Source organism: Panthera pardus, unplaced genomic scaffold (genome assembly GCF_024362965.1).
Source record: "Panthera pardus isolate Hobbes unplaced genomic scaffold, ASM2436296v1 HiC_scaffold_20, whole genome shotgun sequence".
In the NCBI taxonomy this organism is placed as follows: Eukaryota; Metazoa; Chordata; class Mammalia; order Carnivora; family Felidae; genus Panthera; species Panthera pardus.
In genome coordinates, this window is record NW_026526766.1 from 40,532,732 (window position 1) to 40,552,842 (window position 20,111).

Genomic DNA, 20,111 nt, shown 5'->3' on the forward strand with positions numbered 1-20,111 from the left:
AGGATGAAATGAAAAAAAACAAAACAAAACAAAACCAAAAGTATTTTATTAACCACGTGGGACTGAACAAATGTTAAGCTGTAGTCATTGTAAAGGTTCTGGTCCCTAACTGTGGCCAGCTGTCTTAGGTTATTGCCATCGGCCAGAAATATTTTTGATTACCTCTGGCATTTAATAACCACACCACTACCTGGAACTTAGGAATATAAGAATTGAAAGGCACTAGATATACAAGTTAGTGACTTTTATTTAATTATGAGGAGATTGAAGTCCAGAGAAGATAGGATGTTATTTTCCTGATGTCAAGTGATTTCAACAGACACTTTACAGAGGAAGATAGAAGAATAGCCGTTAATGAAATTAAAAATTTTTTTCTTTGAGTTTATTTTTGAGAGAGAAAGAGAGCAAGCACAAGTGGGGGAGGGGCAGATAGAGAGGAGACAGAGAATCCCAAGCAGGGTCTGTGCTGTCAGTGCAGAGCCTGATGTGGGGCTTGAACTCATGAACCATGAGATCATGACCTCAGTTGAAATCAAGAGTCAGACGCTTAATCAACTAAGCCACCCAGGCGCCCCAAACCCACATTTTTTCTTAAAAGATTTATTTATTTAAGTAATGTCTACACTCAGTGTGGGACTTGAACCCTGAGATCAAGAGTCTCATGCTCCACTGACTGAGTCAACCAGGTGCCCCCCCCCAAAAAAAAAAAACCCCACAACATTTGACTTATTTTCTTGAATAGGAGAAAAAGCAGTAGAATGTAGCTGGTGCTATAGGTACACCTAAACTTGGGCATGCTTCTAGGAATATGTCATATTGGGGCACCTGACTGGCTCAGTCGGTTAAATATCTGACTTCGGCTCAGGTCATGATCTCATGGTTTATGAGTTTGAGCACCGCTTTGTGTGAGCCCCGCTTCTCTCTCTCTCTCCCTTTCTCTCCCTCTCTCTCTCTCTCTCTTTCTCTCTGTCTCTCACTCACTTGCACCCTCACTCTCTCTCTCAAAAAAAAAAAAAAAAAAAAGGAACATGGCATACTATTTCATGGCAAAATCACCATTGTCTGGAGGGGAAGAAGAGATTAAGAAATTAGAGAATAGATTGTTCTGAAACAGTGAGCTTTCCTAGAGCTTACTGATGTGAAGTGGTTAAATCTTTTGTCCTAAGATCATGCTGTAAATGGAATCAACTCCAACGCCTAGGTGTTTGAACTCCTAGGGATTTAATGTGTGGTTGGAAATATACCTATTATTCTTTTATATTTTTAACAGCTCAGAATGCAGAACTTCAGGGAAAGGCAAATGAGATCGAGAAAGCATTCCAGACTTCCCAGCTGAAATGGAAAGAAGAGTGCAGAAGATTTGAACGTGATTTGGAGGAGAGAGACAATATAATTCAAAATTGCAATCGAGAACATGATTTACTTATGAAAGAAAAAAGCAGACTAGAGAAAACTCTACAGGTACCTTATTTTTATAAAGGATATTTTCTATATTCATTGAGATGTGTTACATGTTATTTGAAGCTATCCTTGGAAAGGAAAATAACTACCAGAAATCAAGAAAATCTGGTTTCCTCTCACCCGCCCTGTCTCTTTCCCTCTCTTTCCTTTCAGGAGCATTTTTGTGGGTCTCTTTTGTAATATGCTTTAGCAATACGTTTATATGTACACTGCCTCTTTTATGAAAAACAGTTTGAGATCTCTGATCAAACTAAAAGAACTCAATTTATGTGGGATTATAAGAAGATGAGAACCTATAGCCCTTTAGGTCCAGTAGCATGAAAATTTAGAATTTTAGAAATGTGGGCCCTAGATTTAGGTCTGAATATCTAATAGATACAAAAAATATTTATGTCTCTGATGTAAACTTCATTATCTATGTAGAGCCCTTTCTATTTAGGCATGACATCAAAAATATTTGATGACCTTTTACTGAGCTATTTATTTTCCCATTTTTTCCTTTTTTTCTTTTTCTTTTCTTTTTTTTTTATTCTCTAAAGTAAAAGTATGACTTAAGGTTGAATTTGCCTACACCTTAAAAGATAGCTTTTTGATTGCTTATATTTGCCATTTTTTTTTTTTTTTGAAGCACCAGTTTAAAGTAAAAAATACATGATAGAAATGCTTTATATTTGCCACTGGCATATATGGCTTTCCAGAATTCTGGAAATCTTTATTAAAAGTAATTTTACACAAGCATTTAGTCAGTGTAAAAGTTTCAGTATAAGGGTTCCATGGCATTGTCAGCAGATCTTCTGATTTTCTCCATGTCAGACACAGTTTGTCTCTTGTCTTCGTGTGATGTTCCCAGACCGTAGAACAGTGCCTGGTATGTGCAAGGGCTCCCTTAGTAGCTGAATGGGGGGAGTCTAGGTGCCTACTGGTGCTCCAAGTCCCTGGGTGGCCCTGTATAACCTTACGTCTTGCGGCTATGGCTACGTGGAAAGAAACATAATGGCAGTAGCCTTCCTTAATAGTCCATCAGCCTGCACCTCAAATTATAAGATCTTTCTGTGATCTTGCCTAGCTACTGGATAGGAGAACTCTGCTTAATTTTATGCTATTGGCTTTGAACTGATCTGCGCAGACTTTGCGGGTATTTGGGGTTGAATAGGAGTCACACTATTTCAGCAGAGGGGAAAAAGCTCGAGTCCCTTTGTGATGGTTTCCATTAGTGAAAGTTATAAGGGTAATCTTTATTATGCAGATCCCTTCTGTCTATTTAGACACAGAAGGCTTCTTCTCATATAAGCCACAGACTCTTTCTCCTTGTGTTAATGGGAACTTAGTTTTAAACCCTATAGATTAGAAAATTGGGCTTCTTGAGGAACCTGCATTTTATATTTTTAAGAGTTTGAACCAAATTAGATCTTGTAAATGTAGTACAACTAGGAAAACCCAAAAGAAAAGCCTTTTGCAAGTATTATCTGTAGAACTAGAAATTAGTTGCAGTCCAAACCTTAAAAATTTTTTTTTTGACTCTTCAAATTTTTAACATTCTGATTTGTTGCACAAAACTCCTTCCTTCTCACCTTTGGTAAATACAGGTTCTCTGTTAGATTTGTACGTAAATTACCAGGAATAATCCAGTTTGTTCATAGGTAATTAGATCTTTACATGTTACCTACTTTACGTGTAGATTTACATATAGATTACATATAATCTACTTTGTTTTTGTCTCTGTGTCATATCATTTTGTTCAAACCTCTGAAGTTAAATTTTTTAGAGAAATTGGGTTAAACATATGCCTCTCTCTCTTTCTTTCTCTCTTTCTCTCTCTCTAACGTTGTTTAAATTAAATGGATAACCTTAGTTTCTTATTCACATCTACATTCTGATGATCAAAACATGATATAGTTCTATTAATAATTTTAACATAAATTATAATGAGTTTTAGCAGTCTGTAGATAAGACGAACCCTTTGTATGCTTAAATTGGGGCTGAAGGAAGAAAGATGACTTTCACTGACCTAATAGTAAAGCAAGATTTTATTCATATAAAGGAAGCATTGGAAAAACATCAGCAGGAGAAGAATGAGATGGAGTGTCATATCAGGGAGACAACATTGGAGGAGTTTAGATTACAAGCAGAACAATGGGAAGCAGAAAGAAGAGAGTTACAATTTATAGTACAGGTATTTAAAAAATAATAATTCGGTTCCTTAAATGTCTTTTTAATGCTTATGATACTAAAGCATTAGTGCAATAGTTGGCTAGCTTACTCAATGCAAAAATGATTCCTAGTCTTTGATTTCTGGAAGGCCATGTTTCATTTGTAGTTACTTGATAATATGGGCAACCGTTACCAGTAGATACTATCAGAATTAGAGTAGGGCGACTTCATTGCACAAATTATGTGATTTTGAGAAGGACATATATACATTTGGTATTTTATTTTTCCAATTTAAAATATGTGATGGTTCACTTTAATAGCATAAAGAAATAGAATAATTGGATTTTAGATATTAAAGGAGGCTTATAAGTTAATATAGCATAGTGATTTTTCAACTCTTTTTGTTAAGAGCAAATTCTTTTTTTTTTTCTTGCTTTTTACGAAGATCATATTCTTAATTATGTTCTATTTACTCCTTTCTTCCAACACACAGAATCCCCAAGGCTTCAAATAGTCCAGTTGGAAAATAACTGATTACATCCAACCCCCACTGTAGATGAGCAGATGGAGATTTATGATTTACTCAGATCATAGACTGAGTAATTAATGTGGGAAAAGACAACCAGTCACCAGATTCTCACTCTGGGGTACTTTGCATTTTATTTCAGGAGATTACACATAAATTATTTTGAAGGGAAGATAAGATAAATTCAAACTGTTAATTCACTAACCAACTAACTTAAAATTTAAAAGAACTTTTCGTCATTTCTTCTTTACTTATTTTTGTATAAGGCATTTTTTCTATATAAACCAACAAATTGAAATATAGTCTTTGTACATGTCCAAGATACGCACTCTTCACAGAATGAAAAATATCCATCTAAAAATTTTGGAGTAGTTTTGTGTTAGAAACAACTGTGCAAGACAAAGGCAGCCAAAAACATGCAGAGAATAAAAGCCACCCTATTTCTTTAAGAGTAAAAGCTGGCAGTAAACAGTGGAAATACTGGATTTGTTGTATATGTAAGTATTCAAAATACCAACAAATACCCAAACCTTTGGTCTTTGGGCAATGCTTTTCTTACTAGTTACCCCATCTGTAGAATCTGGTAAAACATTACAATCACTCTGTAGACCTCTTGGTATTCTTAGAGTCTGATTGTAATTTGTGTAGTTCACTCACTCATTCATTCATTCATTCATTCATTCCTTAAGTACACACTGAGTTTCTGCTATGGGTATTGAGGATACAAAATTGAGATACGATTTCTGTCCTAGAAGATTTTAAAGCAGAGAGATATGTAAAGAGAGAAAATATATTGTAATATAATAAAGTTTTGAACAAAATTCTATGGGATCATAAAAGAGAAATGTATTAACTGCCTAGGAGAATGGGGAAACCATCACAGAGTAGACGATATTTGAACTGTTGATAATGTTAAAGCCTACCTAAAACAAACGAGTAAACATTAGTAAATGAAAATAACCTCTTCATTTCTAAACACTCAGAAATCTCCAGTGCCCCCAATCAGTAGCCTGAAACTTATCAAATATGATTCAGAGACCTTTATATTTAAATGTGTGGATGATGTGATTTATTTATTTTTATTTATTTTTTTAACATTTATTCATTTTTTGAGAGACAGAGAGAGAGCACAAGCAGGGGAGGGGCAGAGAGAGGGGGAGACACGGAATTTGAAGCAGACTCCAGGCTCTGAGTGGTCAGCACAGAGCCGGATTCAGGGCTTGAACTCATGAAACGCCAGATCATGACCTGAGCTGAAGTCGGATGCTTAACCGACTGAGCCACCCAGGGATCCCTGGATGATGTGATTTAGATGTGATTTCTAAGTCACTGAAATGTATGTGGTTATACCAGACTTTGTATTATGAAGTACTAAAGCAATATGGTACCAGTCTTTTTCTTTCTTTGTTTTTTTTTTTTAAGATTTTATCATTTCTTTTAAGTAATCTCTATACTCAACGTGGGGCTCAAACTCACAACCCTGAGATCAAGTCGCATACTCCACTGACTGAGCCAGCCAAGGAGCTCCTGTATCAGTCTTTAATTAGTATGTATGGGAAAGAATAGGGAATATACTCCTAGTTACTGCCACCTTTTATAAGATATATTTTTTAAAGTTTTTATTTAAATTCCAGTTAGTTAACATGTAGTGTAATGTTTGCACAAGATAAATTTTATTGTATTTTATAACTGAAATGTTCAGAGCTCAGTCTCTCACTTTTTTGTCCTTTTAGCATTAACAAAAGAAAACTGTCTTTCCTTTTTAAAGCAAATTTAAGAAACTATTCATATTTTTAAAAGTCTTTTTTTAAACAACTTGTGGGCTAGATTGAAATTCTCTGCTCTCCCTATTGGCTGTTGATGGGTTTAGGTTTCCATCCTATAATTAGATGTTAGTATGGTATAGTGTTCTCTTTGTGTAACTAACTCTCTAAGGGAATTCAGTTTTTAAAATAAGTTAAAAAAAAAAAACAAACCCTTCTAAGTGAAACCCCATCTTTAACAGACAAAGCAGGTGTAGTATTTCTTTCATCTGGGCTTTAGAATTCAGACCCACTATAAAAAAAAAAATCTTAATTTTATGCCATGTCTCCTTTCTTTCCTAGTAATTGAAACGCTAAATAGAGGTGTACTTCTCTGGAATATTAATGGGAACTCTAGTACAGTTACCTCATTTTAAAAAAGTGTTTCTCATTTTTTTTAATGCATGCCCTTTTTTGATAAACATAAAAACTCCCCATCTTTCTTTAGCATCATTGAAATTTCAAAACAAATCAAAGGCAAAAAGCCCCCACCAAAAACAACAAATCAAAGCCAATTTAATTTAAAAACAAAGTATTAATATTGATTTTTAAATATATTACCTTTTTTATCTTTATTAAAAATTTTAATTTAAAATGGCCATTTGTTGTGTGGTTATTAGGTTTTCTTTATTCCTGCTATAGCAATGTGAACTTTGAGGATGCTTATTTGTTCTAAGCTTTTCTATTGTAGACAATGTGGGACAGGCAGCCGTAAAGGGTTGTTTTAAACCACCGTGCCCTTTTCTTTGTCATTTTTCCAGTTCATTTCAACGTATAAATTACCAGTAGGATTGAAAATATTTGGAAGACCAGTGTATATTTTTACATATTTATTTTGTTTCCCAAATTCTATAACTCAACCAAGGAATAAAATGATCCTTTCCTCCTTCGCTGACTAAATTTGGTTTATGTATCTAGTGATTAAGGGGTAGGAGAGTTTGTAATGGCAAAGAGTATGAGAAATGTCACTTGAAAATTATACTGTACCCTAAAGACAGAGGGGGAAGAGTGGGGAGCAGTGAAAGCAGATATTAGAGCAGACTTAGGCCATCAGCAGGCTGCGTATTAGGGATTGGAGGGCAGCGTGTAGAGATTGACCTGGTGGGCATGACTGTGACCTGGAGATAGCTTGGAGAAAGCTACATGGACAGGAGATATTTCAGATCATTCAGCGATGATCTAGACCAGCTAGGAGCATTTCTTTGCAGTTTCCTAGGAAACTGCCCACCGGGGCCCCATGTAAGCAAATGGCGTAGACAGTGACTCTGGCATTGATACTGCCTGTTATTTTCAAACGGGAAATGCCTTTATACTCAATTTATAAAATTACTATATATTGTGCTCATTGTAAAAATGCCCTAATTTAGGGAAACTTAAAAGCAAAAGTGAAGGTCTTACGGCCACTCCTCGAGTCCCACTCCTTATCTGAGGGTATATAAACATATATCATTGAATTACATAAATGGAATTATATTCTTCAGTATGTTTGGTGTCCATCTTTTGATATCCTTATATTATTCTTATAGGTGTCTGCATGGTTTTCTGCTATGTGGACATTCCTAATATATATTTAAGGAATCCCTTATTGATAGACATTTCATTTACTTCGAAAATTTTTTGCTCTAGTTAAAAATGATCTGGGGGTGAGGGGGTGCCTGGGTAGCTCAGTCGGTTGTGTCCGAACTCAACTAGGGTCATGATCCTGCGGTTCATGAGTTTGAGCCACACGTTGGGCTGTCTGCTGTCATTGTGTAACCCACTTTAGGTTCTCTGTACCCCTCTCTGCCCCTCCCCAACTCGTGTGTGCACACAAGTTTAAATAAACATTAAAAGGAAAAAAAAAAGATTTGGAGCACCTGGCTGGCTCAGTTGGTAGAGCATGCAGCTCTTCGTCTTGGGGTTGTGAGTTCAAGCCCCATGTTGGGTATAGAGCTTTTAAAAAAAAAAGAAAAGGAAAAAAGTAAAAAGCTAACATTCCTGGCCATATCTTTGAGCTGTTGTAAAGTTATTGAACTGTGTAAATGCCTACAAGCATCACTGCTTTGGTGTGCAAGTTTATGGATTTATAATTATGATAAGTACTACACAAAGTTAGTGCCATTTTATACTGTATGGCTGCAAACACTATTTCTGATTGTAGAACTGTGCTGGGTTTGCAGATTTAGGGAAGAACAGCTTGTTCTGGTTCTTTCAGGAGATAAGCATTACTAGGTTAAGGTGGTAACTAGCTAAATTGATATATTTCATAAGGTAAGAAGGAGGGATACTTTAGCTCTGATAAGTTTCTTTTTTTTTCTCTGATATGTTTCTAACTATACTCATAATTCTTCAGACTTGAAACTGTATTTTGGAGTCTGAGAAATGTTTATATGAGTACAAACGAAATTAATACTTTTTGGGCTATGTTTCTGGAAGATGTGGAAAGAAAGCAAGTTTATTTTCTAATAGCACAATGTGGTTTTCTGGGTTGGTAAATGTCAGTTCAAAAATAAGCCTCATTTTAAAATATTTTAAGTTCAACACCTCCCTCTAGTGGAAGAAAGAAAAATTCCTTCCATTTCCATTGTCTTTAATTCTGATTTGGTTACACACACACACCCACACACGCCACACTTACTTTTTCACTGTAAGCTTTTTGTTTTATTAGAAAATAAATTCTGTGACAAAATTTTTTAAAGTTTATTTGAAAGGAGCAAATTAATCTTGATATATAAATGCAGGAACTATTTTATAGCTCTTTTGGAATTTTCTTGTATGTTATAATGCATCCCAGACTTGGATTGTGTTGATAGCACCATAAACTTAAAACAAATATTTGAACATGCAAAAAGTAACAGGGATTAATATACCAGTACCCAGTATAACCTACCAATGCCATTGATATAACTAATATTTACCATTTAGATCGTGTGTTTGTCATATTTGTTTCAGAGTTAAAAATAGATGAGCAATAAGTTGTTATATTATTTAAGACTGTTTTTTAAAAATGTTTATTTATTTATTTAGAGAGAAAGAGAGAGAGTGGGAGGGATGTGGGGGGAGGAGCAGAGAGTGAGGGAGAGAGAGAGAGAATCCCAAGCAGGCTGTACGCTGTTAGCACTGAGCCCAACTTGGGGCTCGATCCCACAATGTTGAGATCATGGCCTGAGCTGAAATCAAGAGTAAGACATTCAACCAACTGAGTCCCCGAGGCTCCCCAGAACTTGCCATTCTTACAGAGATTTCACTGATTTTCTTGAATAAGTGCTTATTGGATTATTGCAAGCCTATGGTTAATTTCCAGTTATGAGAAATTTTATTTTGGCATTTTTTGCACATGTTCTTGCTGCTTTTATGGAGGAAAGAATTTTTGGCAGTCCTTATACTCTGCCATTCTGAAATTACTTCTGTTCTCTGAAGATATTGTCAAGTTTTATTCTCTTTATATGTGTTCCTCTCAGGTTGTTTTTCCCCTTTCTCCTTGATTTAGATTTCATCTTTTATGTTGTCCCCCTCCACCCCCCATAACTTTTTCATATGTTTAAGAGTTGGGGACAGAAGAGCTTATTAGAAGCTCTGAGCGTTTGTATTTGTTTTTTCAACTGTGATCTTCACTGTAGGGTTACCTGGCTAGGTATTTGAAATGGATACGTATATAATTCTCCTACCTACCCCAAATATCTTAACAAGAGGCAGAAAGTAGAAAACCTGATAGAATCAGTGTCAGAATTCCAGGTTATATTGCTTCACCAATAAGCAAAAAGAAACTCCAAGGAGTAAATAGTTTCAATCTTATATGAACTCTGACAGAGAATGGAAAAATCTTGATAACGTACCAAACTGATAAATCCCTTAAAACAGTTTTTTAATTAATTAATTAATTAATTAATTAATATTTTTTAGAGAGAGAGAGTGAGCGCATGTGAGCAGGGGAGAGGGGCAGAGAGAGAGAGAGAAAGAATCTTAAGCAGGCTCCATGCTCAGCACAGAGCCCAACTTGAGGCTTGATCCCATGACCCTGGGATCATTACCTGTGCTGAAATCAAGAGTCAGAACTCAACCAATTGAGCTACCCAGGTGCCCTCCATGTTTTTATGGAGCCTAAAAGTAGGCTCCACACCCAGCGTGGGGCTTGAACTCATGACCCTGAGATCAAGAGTCCCACATGCTCTACTGTTTGAACCAGTCAGGCACCCCCCAAAAACTGATAAATCTTGATGCTAAATTGACAAAGATACAAGAAAAGATAATTATAACCAATCTCACTAATGAATATACACACAAAAGTATTATATAAAATATTAGCCAACTCAATGCAGCAAAATATAAGAGATGTAAAAAAGCCTTTATGCAATAAATGCCAAGTGAGTTTAACATCAGAAAATTAATCAGTGTAATTGTAAATTAATGTAATCCGTTAACTATGTAATATAAGTTTCTTGGATATGTAAATAGAATTCCTATAAAATCTATATTATATGCAGAAAGCAGCTTTTAAAATAAAAACTGCGTATGTTTTTATATCCATATTCAAGAATATATAGGAATTGTCGCATAATATTAGTGACTATTTGACCTCTGCATTAAAACTGATTGTTAGGTCAGAATTTCATCTACATATTGAAAGACTTTTATTTAAAAGCTATTTTACCGTGTGTAACATTTAAAATAGGTCAAATATCATAAAGTTAAAATCTCACCAATAAATACAATATGTTCTAACTGATCCATTATTGATTTTCCAGTTGTTCTTTTTTTTATAGGATTAAATTGAAACTGTCATGGAATGGTGGGCATGCTCTTTGTTTAGTGTAATGAAATAATTGCATGTTGTCTTTCTGTGCTGTTTATCAATAGGATGGGAATCACAAGCCATATTTTCTTATAAGTAAATTTCCTGAGACTTCCTGGATACTTTAGTTTCTTTGCTTTTTTAATAAATATTGTTTGAAATAATTGCCATCAACTAGGATACAAGCATTTTTTGGTTATAGACTTGATTTTGTTTTTATTTCAAATTATTTGGTTTACTCTGTGATTAACCTTGTAAATGGCTGTTTATTCATTTAAAAATACACGTAGTAATTTGTGTGGACGATAGAAAGTTCGAGATTATGTGTCAATCAAGAGGGCATATAATTTAACAGTGAATTTGGATTAATGCTGGTAGTATTGACTGCTTGAAGGAGGGGGACCTATCCTCCAGAATAATAATAGTATCTCATACTTGTATAGTGCTTAATGGTCTTAAAAGTACTATTGTATGTGAAGGTACTGTTATGATGAAATTAGATTACATATGGCTATTTATAAACCCATTTATTCCTGAATCCATCCAGAGTGTTAGTAAAAACTACGAGTGCTCTCTGCACAGTGCTGGTGCACTTTTGCTCTGGTACCCAGCTTTGCTCTTAACTACGGTAGTTTAAGGATTGAAAATATGTAAGTAGATGAACTTCTGTATATGAAGACGTTTCCATTCCCAGAAGAAAATAATTCTTAAGAGTTCATGTGTAGTCAGCTACAGAGTAGTAATCTCATGAATGAGGGGATGTGGAAAGAAGAAATTAAATTACGTTTTGTTCTTCATCCTTTGGCTGTGGACTGTACTGCTGGGTACTTTCCAAATTAGAATCTTTTATAGAGAGAGAATTGTATTTGATGCTTGCGACATTTTCACTCAGACTCTGGTGACATCATTTGAGTGGCTAGTAATCCTTGAAACCATAATAATATGTATTTGTGCAAGTCCCTGAATAAGATTGTGCTGGTGGGGGCGAGGTGGGAGAGAAGCCTTTGTCAGAGACCTCAGTGAGAATGATGAATCTAGACACGTTACTGTGGAAAATACCTTTGATACGTGTGTTACTTTATGTTTGAATTCTCACAAAATTCACCTCTGTCTGATTTCTGAGTTTAGTTGGGAAAGGGGATTGAGAGATTTAAGTAGAAGACTACCTGATGTTATCGTTCTTTCAATAATACAACAAAGAGTTGAAAACTTGAAAGCTGAAGGAAATGAAACACAGCCACCTAGTGGATGCAACTTTAAGAGCTATAACCATAGTTAAAGTACCATGAGCTCACATAAAAATCTCTCCAGGGTCATTATTAGGCATTCAAGCTAATCATTTCTTATCACACAAAAGGGCAATGTACATTTGTATTACAAAATATTTTAAAATTTTAATGAGAGGGAAAACATTGCATATGGCTGTTGGACTACAGCATTATGTAAATAGCCTCAGAAGTCAATTGAACTAGCATAACATTATAGAGAGCTGTACACATTTTCAACTATAACATGTATTAATCAGATTTTTAAAATGTTAAAATTCCAGTAGTGTGTTTTGAACACGTGTATATTCTGAAAAATCGCTGGAATATCTCGACCCCTCTTGCCTATAAGGGCAAGTGTCTATAAGACCCTTGAACAACATGGGTTTGAACTGCATGGGTCCACTCACATGTGGATTCTTTTCAATATGTTGGAAAATTTTTTGGAGCTTTTGGACAATTTGAAAAAAACTTAGAGATGAACCGTGTTGCTTAGAGATACTGAAAAAATTAAAAAGTTAGGCATTTTAAGAACACAGTATCTAATACACGTAACATACAAAATATGGGCAGTAGACTATTTGTGTTATCAGTAAGGCTACAGTAGACTACAGTCAGCAGCAGGCTATTGGTAGTCAAATTTTTGCAGAGTCAATAATTAATTAATTAATTAATTAATTAATATTTTTTTTGACCGTGCATGGGTCAATGTCCCTAACCCTCATGTTGTTCAAGGGTCTACTGTGTAGATTAACCTATTGTGGTTGAAGCACAGATTTAGTTACTCGTGGTCTTCTATAAAATAAATTTTTGTCATTGTTGGCTTATAAACTTAAATGAATTATTTTCCAGGAGCAAGATAATGCTGTGCAAAATATGCACAAGAAGGTAGAGAAATTAGAAGCTGAACACATGGACTGCTCTGACCTTTTACGGCAACAAACGAGTGAGCTTGAATTTAGCACTCAACGAGAAGAACGTCTTAGGAAAGAGTTTGAGGTATATTTTTCTGATTCTTTTAAAACATATATATGTTGGGGCACCTGGGTAGCTCAGTTGATAGGGTGTCCGACTCTTGATTTTAGCTGAGGTCATGATCCAAGGGTCATGGAATCAAGCCCTGAGTCAGGCTCTGTGCTGAGCATGGAGGCTGCTTAAGATTTTCTCTGTCTCCCTCTGCCCTGCTCCCCTGCTCACGCTCTCTCTCTCTCTAAAATAAAAATTAAAAAAACCCCAAACATATATATGTTATCCAGTCAGTAATTTAAGGCCAGAGAAGGTTTTACTCTGTAATAAAATATAAAACTAATTTTTTCAGCATTTATTTATATTGAATATTTGGATTCTTTGAAAACATTGTGTCTGAGTAAATTATATTTTTCCCCTAATTTTTAAAATCTATCCATTTTTAACAATTCTCATGGAATATTTGGAAAATATGAGGGTAATTGTTTAAACTGTAAGGTTGAGGAAGCAACACAGGAAAGGTTTTTGCACACATAATATTAAATTCTAATTTTGTAGTTTGAATCCTATACTAGCTGCATGGTTTTGTGGGTAAGACTTTAAATGGGAAAGAAGCATCAATTTACAAATTAAAAATGTGATTTTTATGAGGGAATGATACTGATGATCAATTTAATTAATTCTGAGAGAAATCTATTTGTTCATTCTTCTTTTTAAAATTTCCTTTTGTTTGTGGGAAATGAAGTATTTCAATAGATAAAGAAGTTTTGTTTTAAACATAATTTATAATTGTCATTAGGTAAATAAACACTTATGAAGAGAATTCAATGATAAAATGCTAGAGATGCTCTGGTTAAACTCACTGCTGTCATTTAACGTTGTTCTGGAAATTTTAGCCAAAGAAGTATATGACGGAAGAAGAGCAATAAGAATTATTATTGTGGGAAAGAAGGAGGTATGACTTTTATTATTTTCAGATGATACACTTATACCCTAAATAATCAAGAAAATAAACTTAAAAAAAAATTTTTTTTTAACGTTTATTTATTTTTGAGACAGAGAGAGACAGAGCATGAACGGGGGAGGGTCAGAGAGAGGGAGACACAGAATCTGAAACAGGCTCCAGGCTCCGAGCTGTCAGCACAGAGCCCGATGCGGGGCTTGAACTCACAGACCGTAAGATCATGACCTGAGCCGAAGTCGGCCGCTTAACCGACTGAGCCACCCAGGCGCCCCAAGAAAATCAACTTTAAAAATATTAATACTAGTAAGAACATTCAGTAAGGAGGCCAGAAAGAAAATAATATGTAATAATTATATATACATTCTTATACAGCAGCAATAATCAGAGAATAATATATTTAAAATATTTAAAAAGTTTTCTTCACAGCGACAAAAATAAGAATATAATCAACTACAAACACTTAAAAGTTACAAAAAGTAACTGAGAGTCTTCAAAGAAAATGGTGAGACATTTTGGGAACACTCAACCCTATACTGATATGTATCCTCCCTAGGTTATATTATGGGGTAAAACAGTTCCAATAAAAAAATTCAGTGGAATTATTTGGGGAAGATAGATTCAGAAATTCATGTTGAAGACTAAAGAGCTACCCGAGAGTCTCTAAAACATTTTGATAAGGGTAATGAGCGGGGGCTTACTATTTCAGAAGTTAATATGCATTATAAAGCTTTAGTATTGTATTGCTTGTGGTTATTTGGTTGTATGCAATAGAAACCAACTTTGGTTAGCTTAAATAGGGAATTCAGTGAAGAATATGGGAATCATATTTGCAGAATCAGGATGAAACCTGGGGAATTAGGCTCAGAAATGAATCCCAGAGCATCTCCAGAAGGCTTGGGAACAGAAATGATGGATGAAATTGAGATGAATTAGTATCCATAATTTTTATTTTATTTATCAGTAACAATTTGGTATCATTCGTTTTGTACTTTTATTTAGGATTCAAGTCCCAGAGAGAAAATATTTGACTGGAAGAGGTAGTTTGCCCCAAATAAACCTTTCTCAGTTCTACTAAAAATAAAGCCCAGGGGCGCCTGAGTGACTCAATCGGTTAAGTGTCCGACTCTTGATTTTGGCTCAGGTCATGATCTTGTAGTTCGTGGGTTTGAGCCCTGTGTTGGGCTCTGCATTGATATTGCAGAGCCTGCTTGGGATTTTCTCTCTCTCTCCCCTCTCTGCCCCTCCCCCCACTTGGACCTCTCTCTCTCCTTCTCTTTCTCTCTCCCTCAAAATAAATAAATTAAAAAAAAAATTAAAGCCCACAGAGCACCTAGTTGGTTAAGCATTGAATTCGGCTCAGGTCATGATCTTGCAGTTCATGAGTTCAAGTCCTGTGTTGGACTCAGGTCATGATCTTGCAGTTCACGAGTTCAAGTCCTGTGTTGGACTCTGTGCTGACGTCAGAGCCTGGAGCCTGCTTGATTGGTGACTCCTTCTCTCTCTGCCCCTCTCCTGCTGGCACTCTCTCTCTCTCTCTCTCTCTCAAAAAAATAAGTAAACTTTAAAAACATTAAAAAAAAATTAAAGCCCCAAAAAGAAATTTTTATAAAGAAAATTAGGGTCCAGTACCAAAAGAAGGGGAAAAGAGATTGTTGAGTGGCTAAAAAGTACGGTAACTCTAAGAGCAGACTAATGGCATAGAATTGAAAGACTGGTAGTAGACTTGTTGAATATATATAAAATCTAGTATCTTAAATCAGTGAGGATAGGAAAGATTATTCAGTGAGTCATGTTGAAACAATTGGTTAACTCTTTGGGACAAAATATAGTTAGATTCCCATCTTACATTATATTCTAAAATAAGTTCCAGTTGGATTAAAAAAGAGTAAAACATTAAAAACTGATAAACTAAGAAGAAAATTTAGGTCCTTTTGCTCTCTGAGTGCAGTATGGCTTACTAGTAATCGTAAAAGCAGAGGAACAAAATCATAAAGAAATGGACTTATAGCTGTGATTATAAAAAAATTAAAGTAATATACAGTAATACCTTGGTTTATGAGCATAATTTGTTCCGGAAACGTGCTTGTAATCCGAAGCACTTCTTTGTCAAAGCGAATTTCCCTATAAGAAATAATGGAAACTCAGATGATTTATTCCACAGCCCAAATATATTCATATAAAAATGATTATAATACCGTAATATAATACAAAATAACAGAGAAAATATGAAGAAAAATAAACCTACACTTAACTTTGAAAACCTTCATGGCTGGTGTGAGGGAGATAAGAGAGAGAAGGGTTTTTGTGTAGGACAACTTTCACTATCACTAATGGAATCACTGCTGTCTGTTGGCTCAATGGAATCTTTGTCTGCATGGGGGCCCTTGTATATGCTCGCACGGATGTTGACTTCAGTATAGTATTAATAAACTCTTGTCATAGACTGTATTGAATGTAACTGGCAATAAGGCAGCAGAGGAAAGGGTCTATATCTGCAGGCACCCTGACCTAGAACCAAGCAAAGCATTCCTGAGCTTACTCTTGAATGGAAAAGGAAAGGACGGTCCATAGGTGCTCTGAAGTGACAAAACATACTCTAGTGCCAGTTGAGGACACACCTGCCAATGTTCTGAAAAATCACTGATTTCTGCCAAACACCGCAGCCTGAGATCAGGCATCTGAACATGGGAGATCACCCACAATCCTGCAGTGAATGACAGAGAGAGAGAGAGAGAGAGAGAGAGAGAGGAACCATTGGCTTAGTTGTGATCATGTGAGTCTCGGCATCAAGTACTACTTGTATTGCAAGACATCGCTCATTTATCAGGTTAAAATTTATTAAAATGTTTGCTAATCTTGCGGAACACTCGCAGAACGAGTTGTTCGCAATCCAGCATTTTACCGTACAAGTAAATTCTCCATTTCAAATAAAGTAAAAAGGCAAACAAATGAGAAAAATATTTACAGGAAAGGGTAAATAAAACTCTATCTCTGTATCTCTCTATGTAAATCCCACACTATCTGATGAGAAAAAGGAGAAAACCTTTCTGAAAAGAAAAATCTACCAAGGACATCAAAGAAGATGTGAAAGATGTTTGTATGGACAACAAACACATGAAAAATACTTAATCTCACCATGATGTAAGAAAGGCTATAACACTCATTATGCTAAGATTAAAGAAAAAGAAAGCACCCAGTGTTGGCGAGGGTGATTTTAAAACTTCCTTTACCTTGCCGGTGGGAGTGTAAAGGTATAAAGCCTTGAAGGAGGTCCATTTGTCGGTGATCCTTTGCTCATTCTCATCGTCTCTGTAAGTTTTCTTGGTCCTCTGTTTTTTTCAAACATTGTTTTACATGGAAAGCTTTAAACAGATTTTTAAAGATGAACAGAATAGTATAATGAACCTACTGTACCAATCACCGGCTTCAACAATGATTTATATATGGCCAATATGATATCATTTATACCCCCAGTCACTTTCCCCCCTTCTATATTATAGTGAAATGAATCCCAGGCATCAGATTATTTTAACCATAAGTATTTCATTGTGACTAAGAAATAAGGTGTCTTTATTTACAGCCACATTATCAACATCAAACCTGAATTGACAGTGATTACTTAATTCAGTCAAATATCCAGGCATTATTCAGACTTCAAATTGCTTCATAAACAGCAAAAACATGTGTAAGATTGGGGTTTAAGTCAGAGTTCCAATTAGGTCTATACATTACAATTGGTTGATATGTTTTGTGAATCTCCTTTTTTTTTTTTAATTAAAAATTTTTTTAATGTTTATTTATTTTTGAGAGAGAGTGAAAGAGAGACAGAGTGTGAGCTGGGGAGGGGCAGAGAGAGAGGGAGACACAGAATCTGAAACAGTCTCCAGGCTCTGAGCTGTCAGCACAGAGCCCGACGCAGGGCTCGGACCCACGAACTGTGAGATCATGACCTGAGCTGAAGTCAATTGCTTAACCGACTGAGCCACCCAGGCACCCCATGAATCTCCTTTAATCTACAGATTCTCCATCTATAGTTTTGTTTGTTCCTTGTATTTGTAAAGACTCCAAATTATTTGTGGTATAGAGTTCCCACTGACTCTGCAGGTGCAGAACATCAAACATAAACAATGTTTCTTAGTATAGATCTTTTTTATTCAATGCAGGCAGGGGCGGGGGCACGGTGAGCATTTTAGTTAGGAAACTCATGTCCTTCATTTTGAGGAATTCTCTTGTGTTATTTCTTCATGATTTTTTCCTCAGGGTTTTTTTTTGTTTTGTTTTGTTTTTGTTCTTTCTCAGGCTTTTATTATTCAAATGTTAGACCAACTGGATTGATGTTTTACTTTTTTTTTTTTTTAACCTTTCTGTTGTCTTTCTCTTTGTTTTTTACTTATTGTGGCTTCTTGGGAGATTTACTTGACTTTACTTTCTAATCTTCTAATTGAATATTTTCCTTTTTATTTTTAATTTCTGAGAGCTCTGGTTCTCTGTACCACTTAAAAATTTTTTTTTCTTACATTTATTTGTTTTTGAGAGACAGAGAGAGACAGAGCACAAGCAGGGGATGGGCAGAGAGGGAAGGAGACACAGAATCTGAAGCAGGCTCCAGGGTCTGAGCTGTCAGCACAGAACCCGACGCAGGGCTCTAACTCACAAACCACGAGATCAAGACCTGAGCCGAAGTCAGATGCTCAACTGACTGAGCCACCCAGGCACCCCTTTCTGTACCATTTTTATAGCATCCTGTTCCTATGAGTACTGTATTCATTTGTTTGTTCAGTATTTATAGGGAGTTTTAGGCACACTAGGGTGCTTGAGGCATAGCAGTGAGCAAAGAAAGTCTCTTCCCTCTTGAACCTAACACTCTAGTCAGGGAGAATCACACATTAAATGAAACAAAACATGATAAGCCCTGTGGAGAGTAATAAATCAGACTAGGGGAAGTAATGAGTGATGGGACAGGATGGTTACCCTTTTAGGGTAGTGTTCATGGAAGGCTGACTTGATAAGATGGTGTTTGAGTAGAGACCTAAAGGGACAGCCATGTAGATACCTGGAGGAAGAGCATTTGAGGTAGAAGGAAGTACAAAGGCCTTGAGATGTGAGTGTGCTTGGAGTGTTTGAAGAATAGCAAGTAGGCCATTGGGACTGACATGGAGAAGCTAGTAGGAGATATAGAAAGGTAGGCAGATTTTCTAGCCTTGACAGTCTTCTGTAATTCATTGTAAGAACTTTGGCTTTTGTCTGAGTGAAATGAAAGCCATTGGAAGGTTTTGAGCAGAGGCTTGATATGCTTCCTCAGATTTGTTTGAAAAGCATCATTCTTTATACTCTTTGGAAAATAGCTTGTAAGAGACCACTTAGGACACTATTAAAGTCACCTAGATGAGATATATAGCATAGAGGAGGGGGTTAGATTTGTATGTATTTTGGATGATGGAACCAATAGAATTTGCCAATTAATTGCATCTGGCTTGTGAGAAAAAAGGAGGGAGCAAAGGAGAATGCCAAAGATTCTGGCATGTGCAAACAAGTGAATGGCATTGCCATTTACTCAACTGGCAAAGAATGCAAGTGGTGTAGATTTGGGAGTGGTCAGGATTTTGCTTTTAGTATGTTAGATAGGCATGCCTGGTAGACATCCATGGGGAGATTTTGAGTAGGCAGTGCAGTAGAATTATGGGGGATGGTAAGGAATTTTTGGAAGTATTGCATTGTGAAACTTTGAATGTTATAGGTCTTTTCTCTGTGTTGTTATAGTTTCTGCAGAGTGCTCTGCTAGTTTGCTCTGTGGTGGTTATAAAATGGAAGAAGGACATGGAGGGAGAATTCACATATCATACTCTTCAGCACACAGACTTTCCCCTGGTTTCAGTCTTGTGTACTCCCCTCCCCACCCCCTCTCTGTGTATTCCTATGTCCAGCCTCTGGTTCAGATTCACATCCTTCAGATGATAAACCTCAAGTGTGTATGGTGGTTAGGAAGGAGTAGTTGTTTGGCTACTTGAGGTGGAGATGACTGGACGTTAAACTTCTAATGCTGATGGTATTTAAAAAATCTTTATTGAGATTCACCCATCAAGCATCCGACTCTTGATTTCAGCTCAGGTCATGATCCCAGGATCGTGGGATCAAGCCCCATGTTGGTCTCCATGCTGATTGTGGAGTCTGCTTAAGATTCTCTCTGTTTCTCTGTCTCTCTCTC

General features: G+C 36.0%; 1 protein-coding gene across 9 annotated transcripts in view; it reads left to right on the forward strand.

The window, feature by feature from the left end:
* CCDC171 (coiled-coil domain containing 171) overlaps positions 1–20,111 on the forward strand; it is a 302,377-nt gene that overhangs the window by 28,650 nt on the left and 253,616 nt on the right. For 8 of the 9 annotated variants that reach the window (XM_019415442.2, XM_019415439.2, XM_019415437.2 and 5 more), the window contains 3 exons: positions 1,271–1,461; positions 3,503–3,634; positions 12,829–12,975. In XM_019415442.2, the coding sequence (XP_019270987.1) occupies positions 1,271–1,461; positions 3,503–3,634; positions 12,829–12,975 (470 nt within the window). The remainder of the gene's footprint in view (positions 1–1,270; positions 1,462–3,502; positions 3,635–12,828; positions 12,976–20,111) is intronic. The other variant, XM_053907959.1, reaches the window with a different exon arrangement.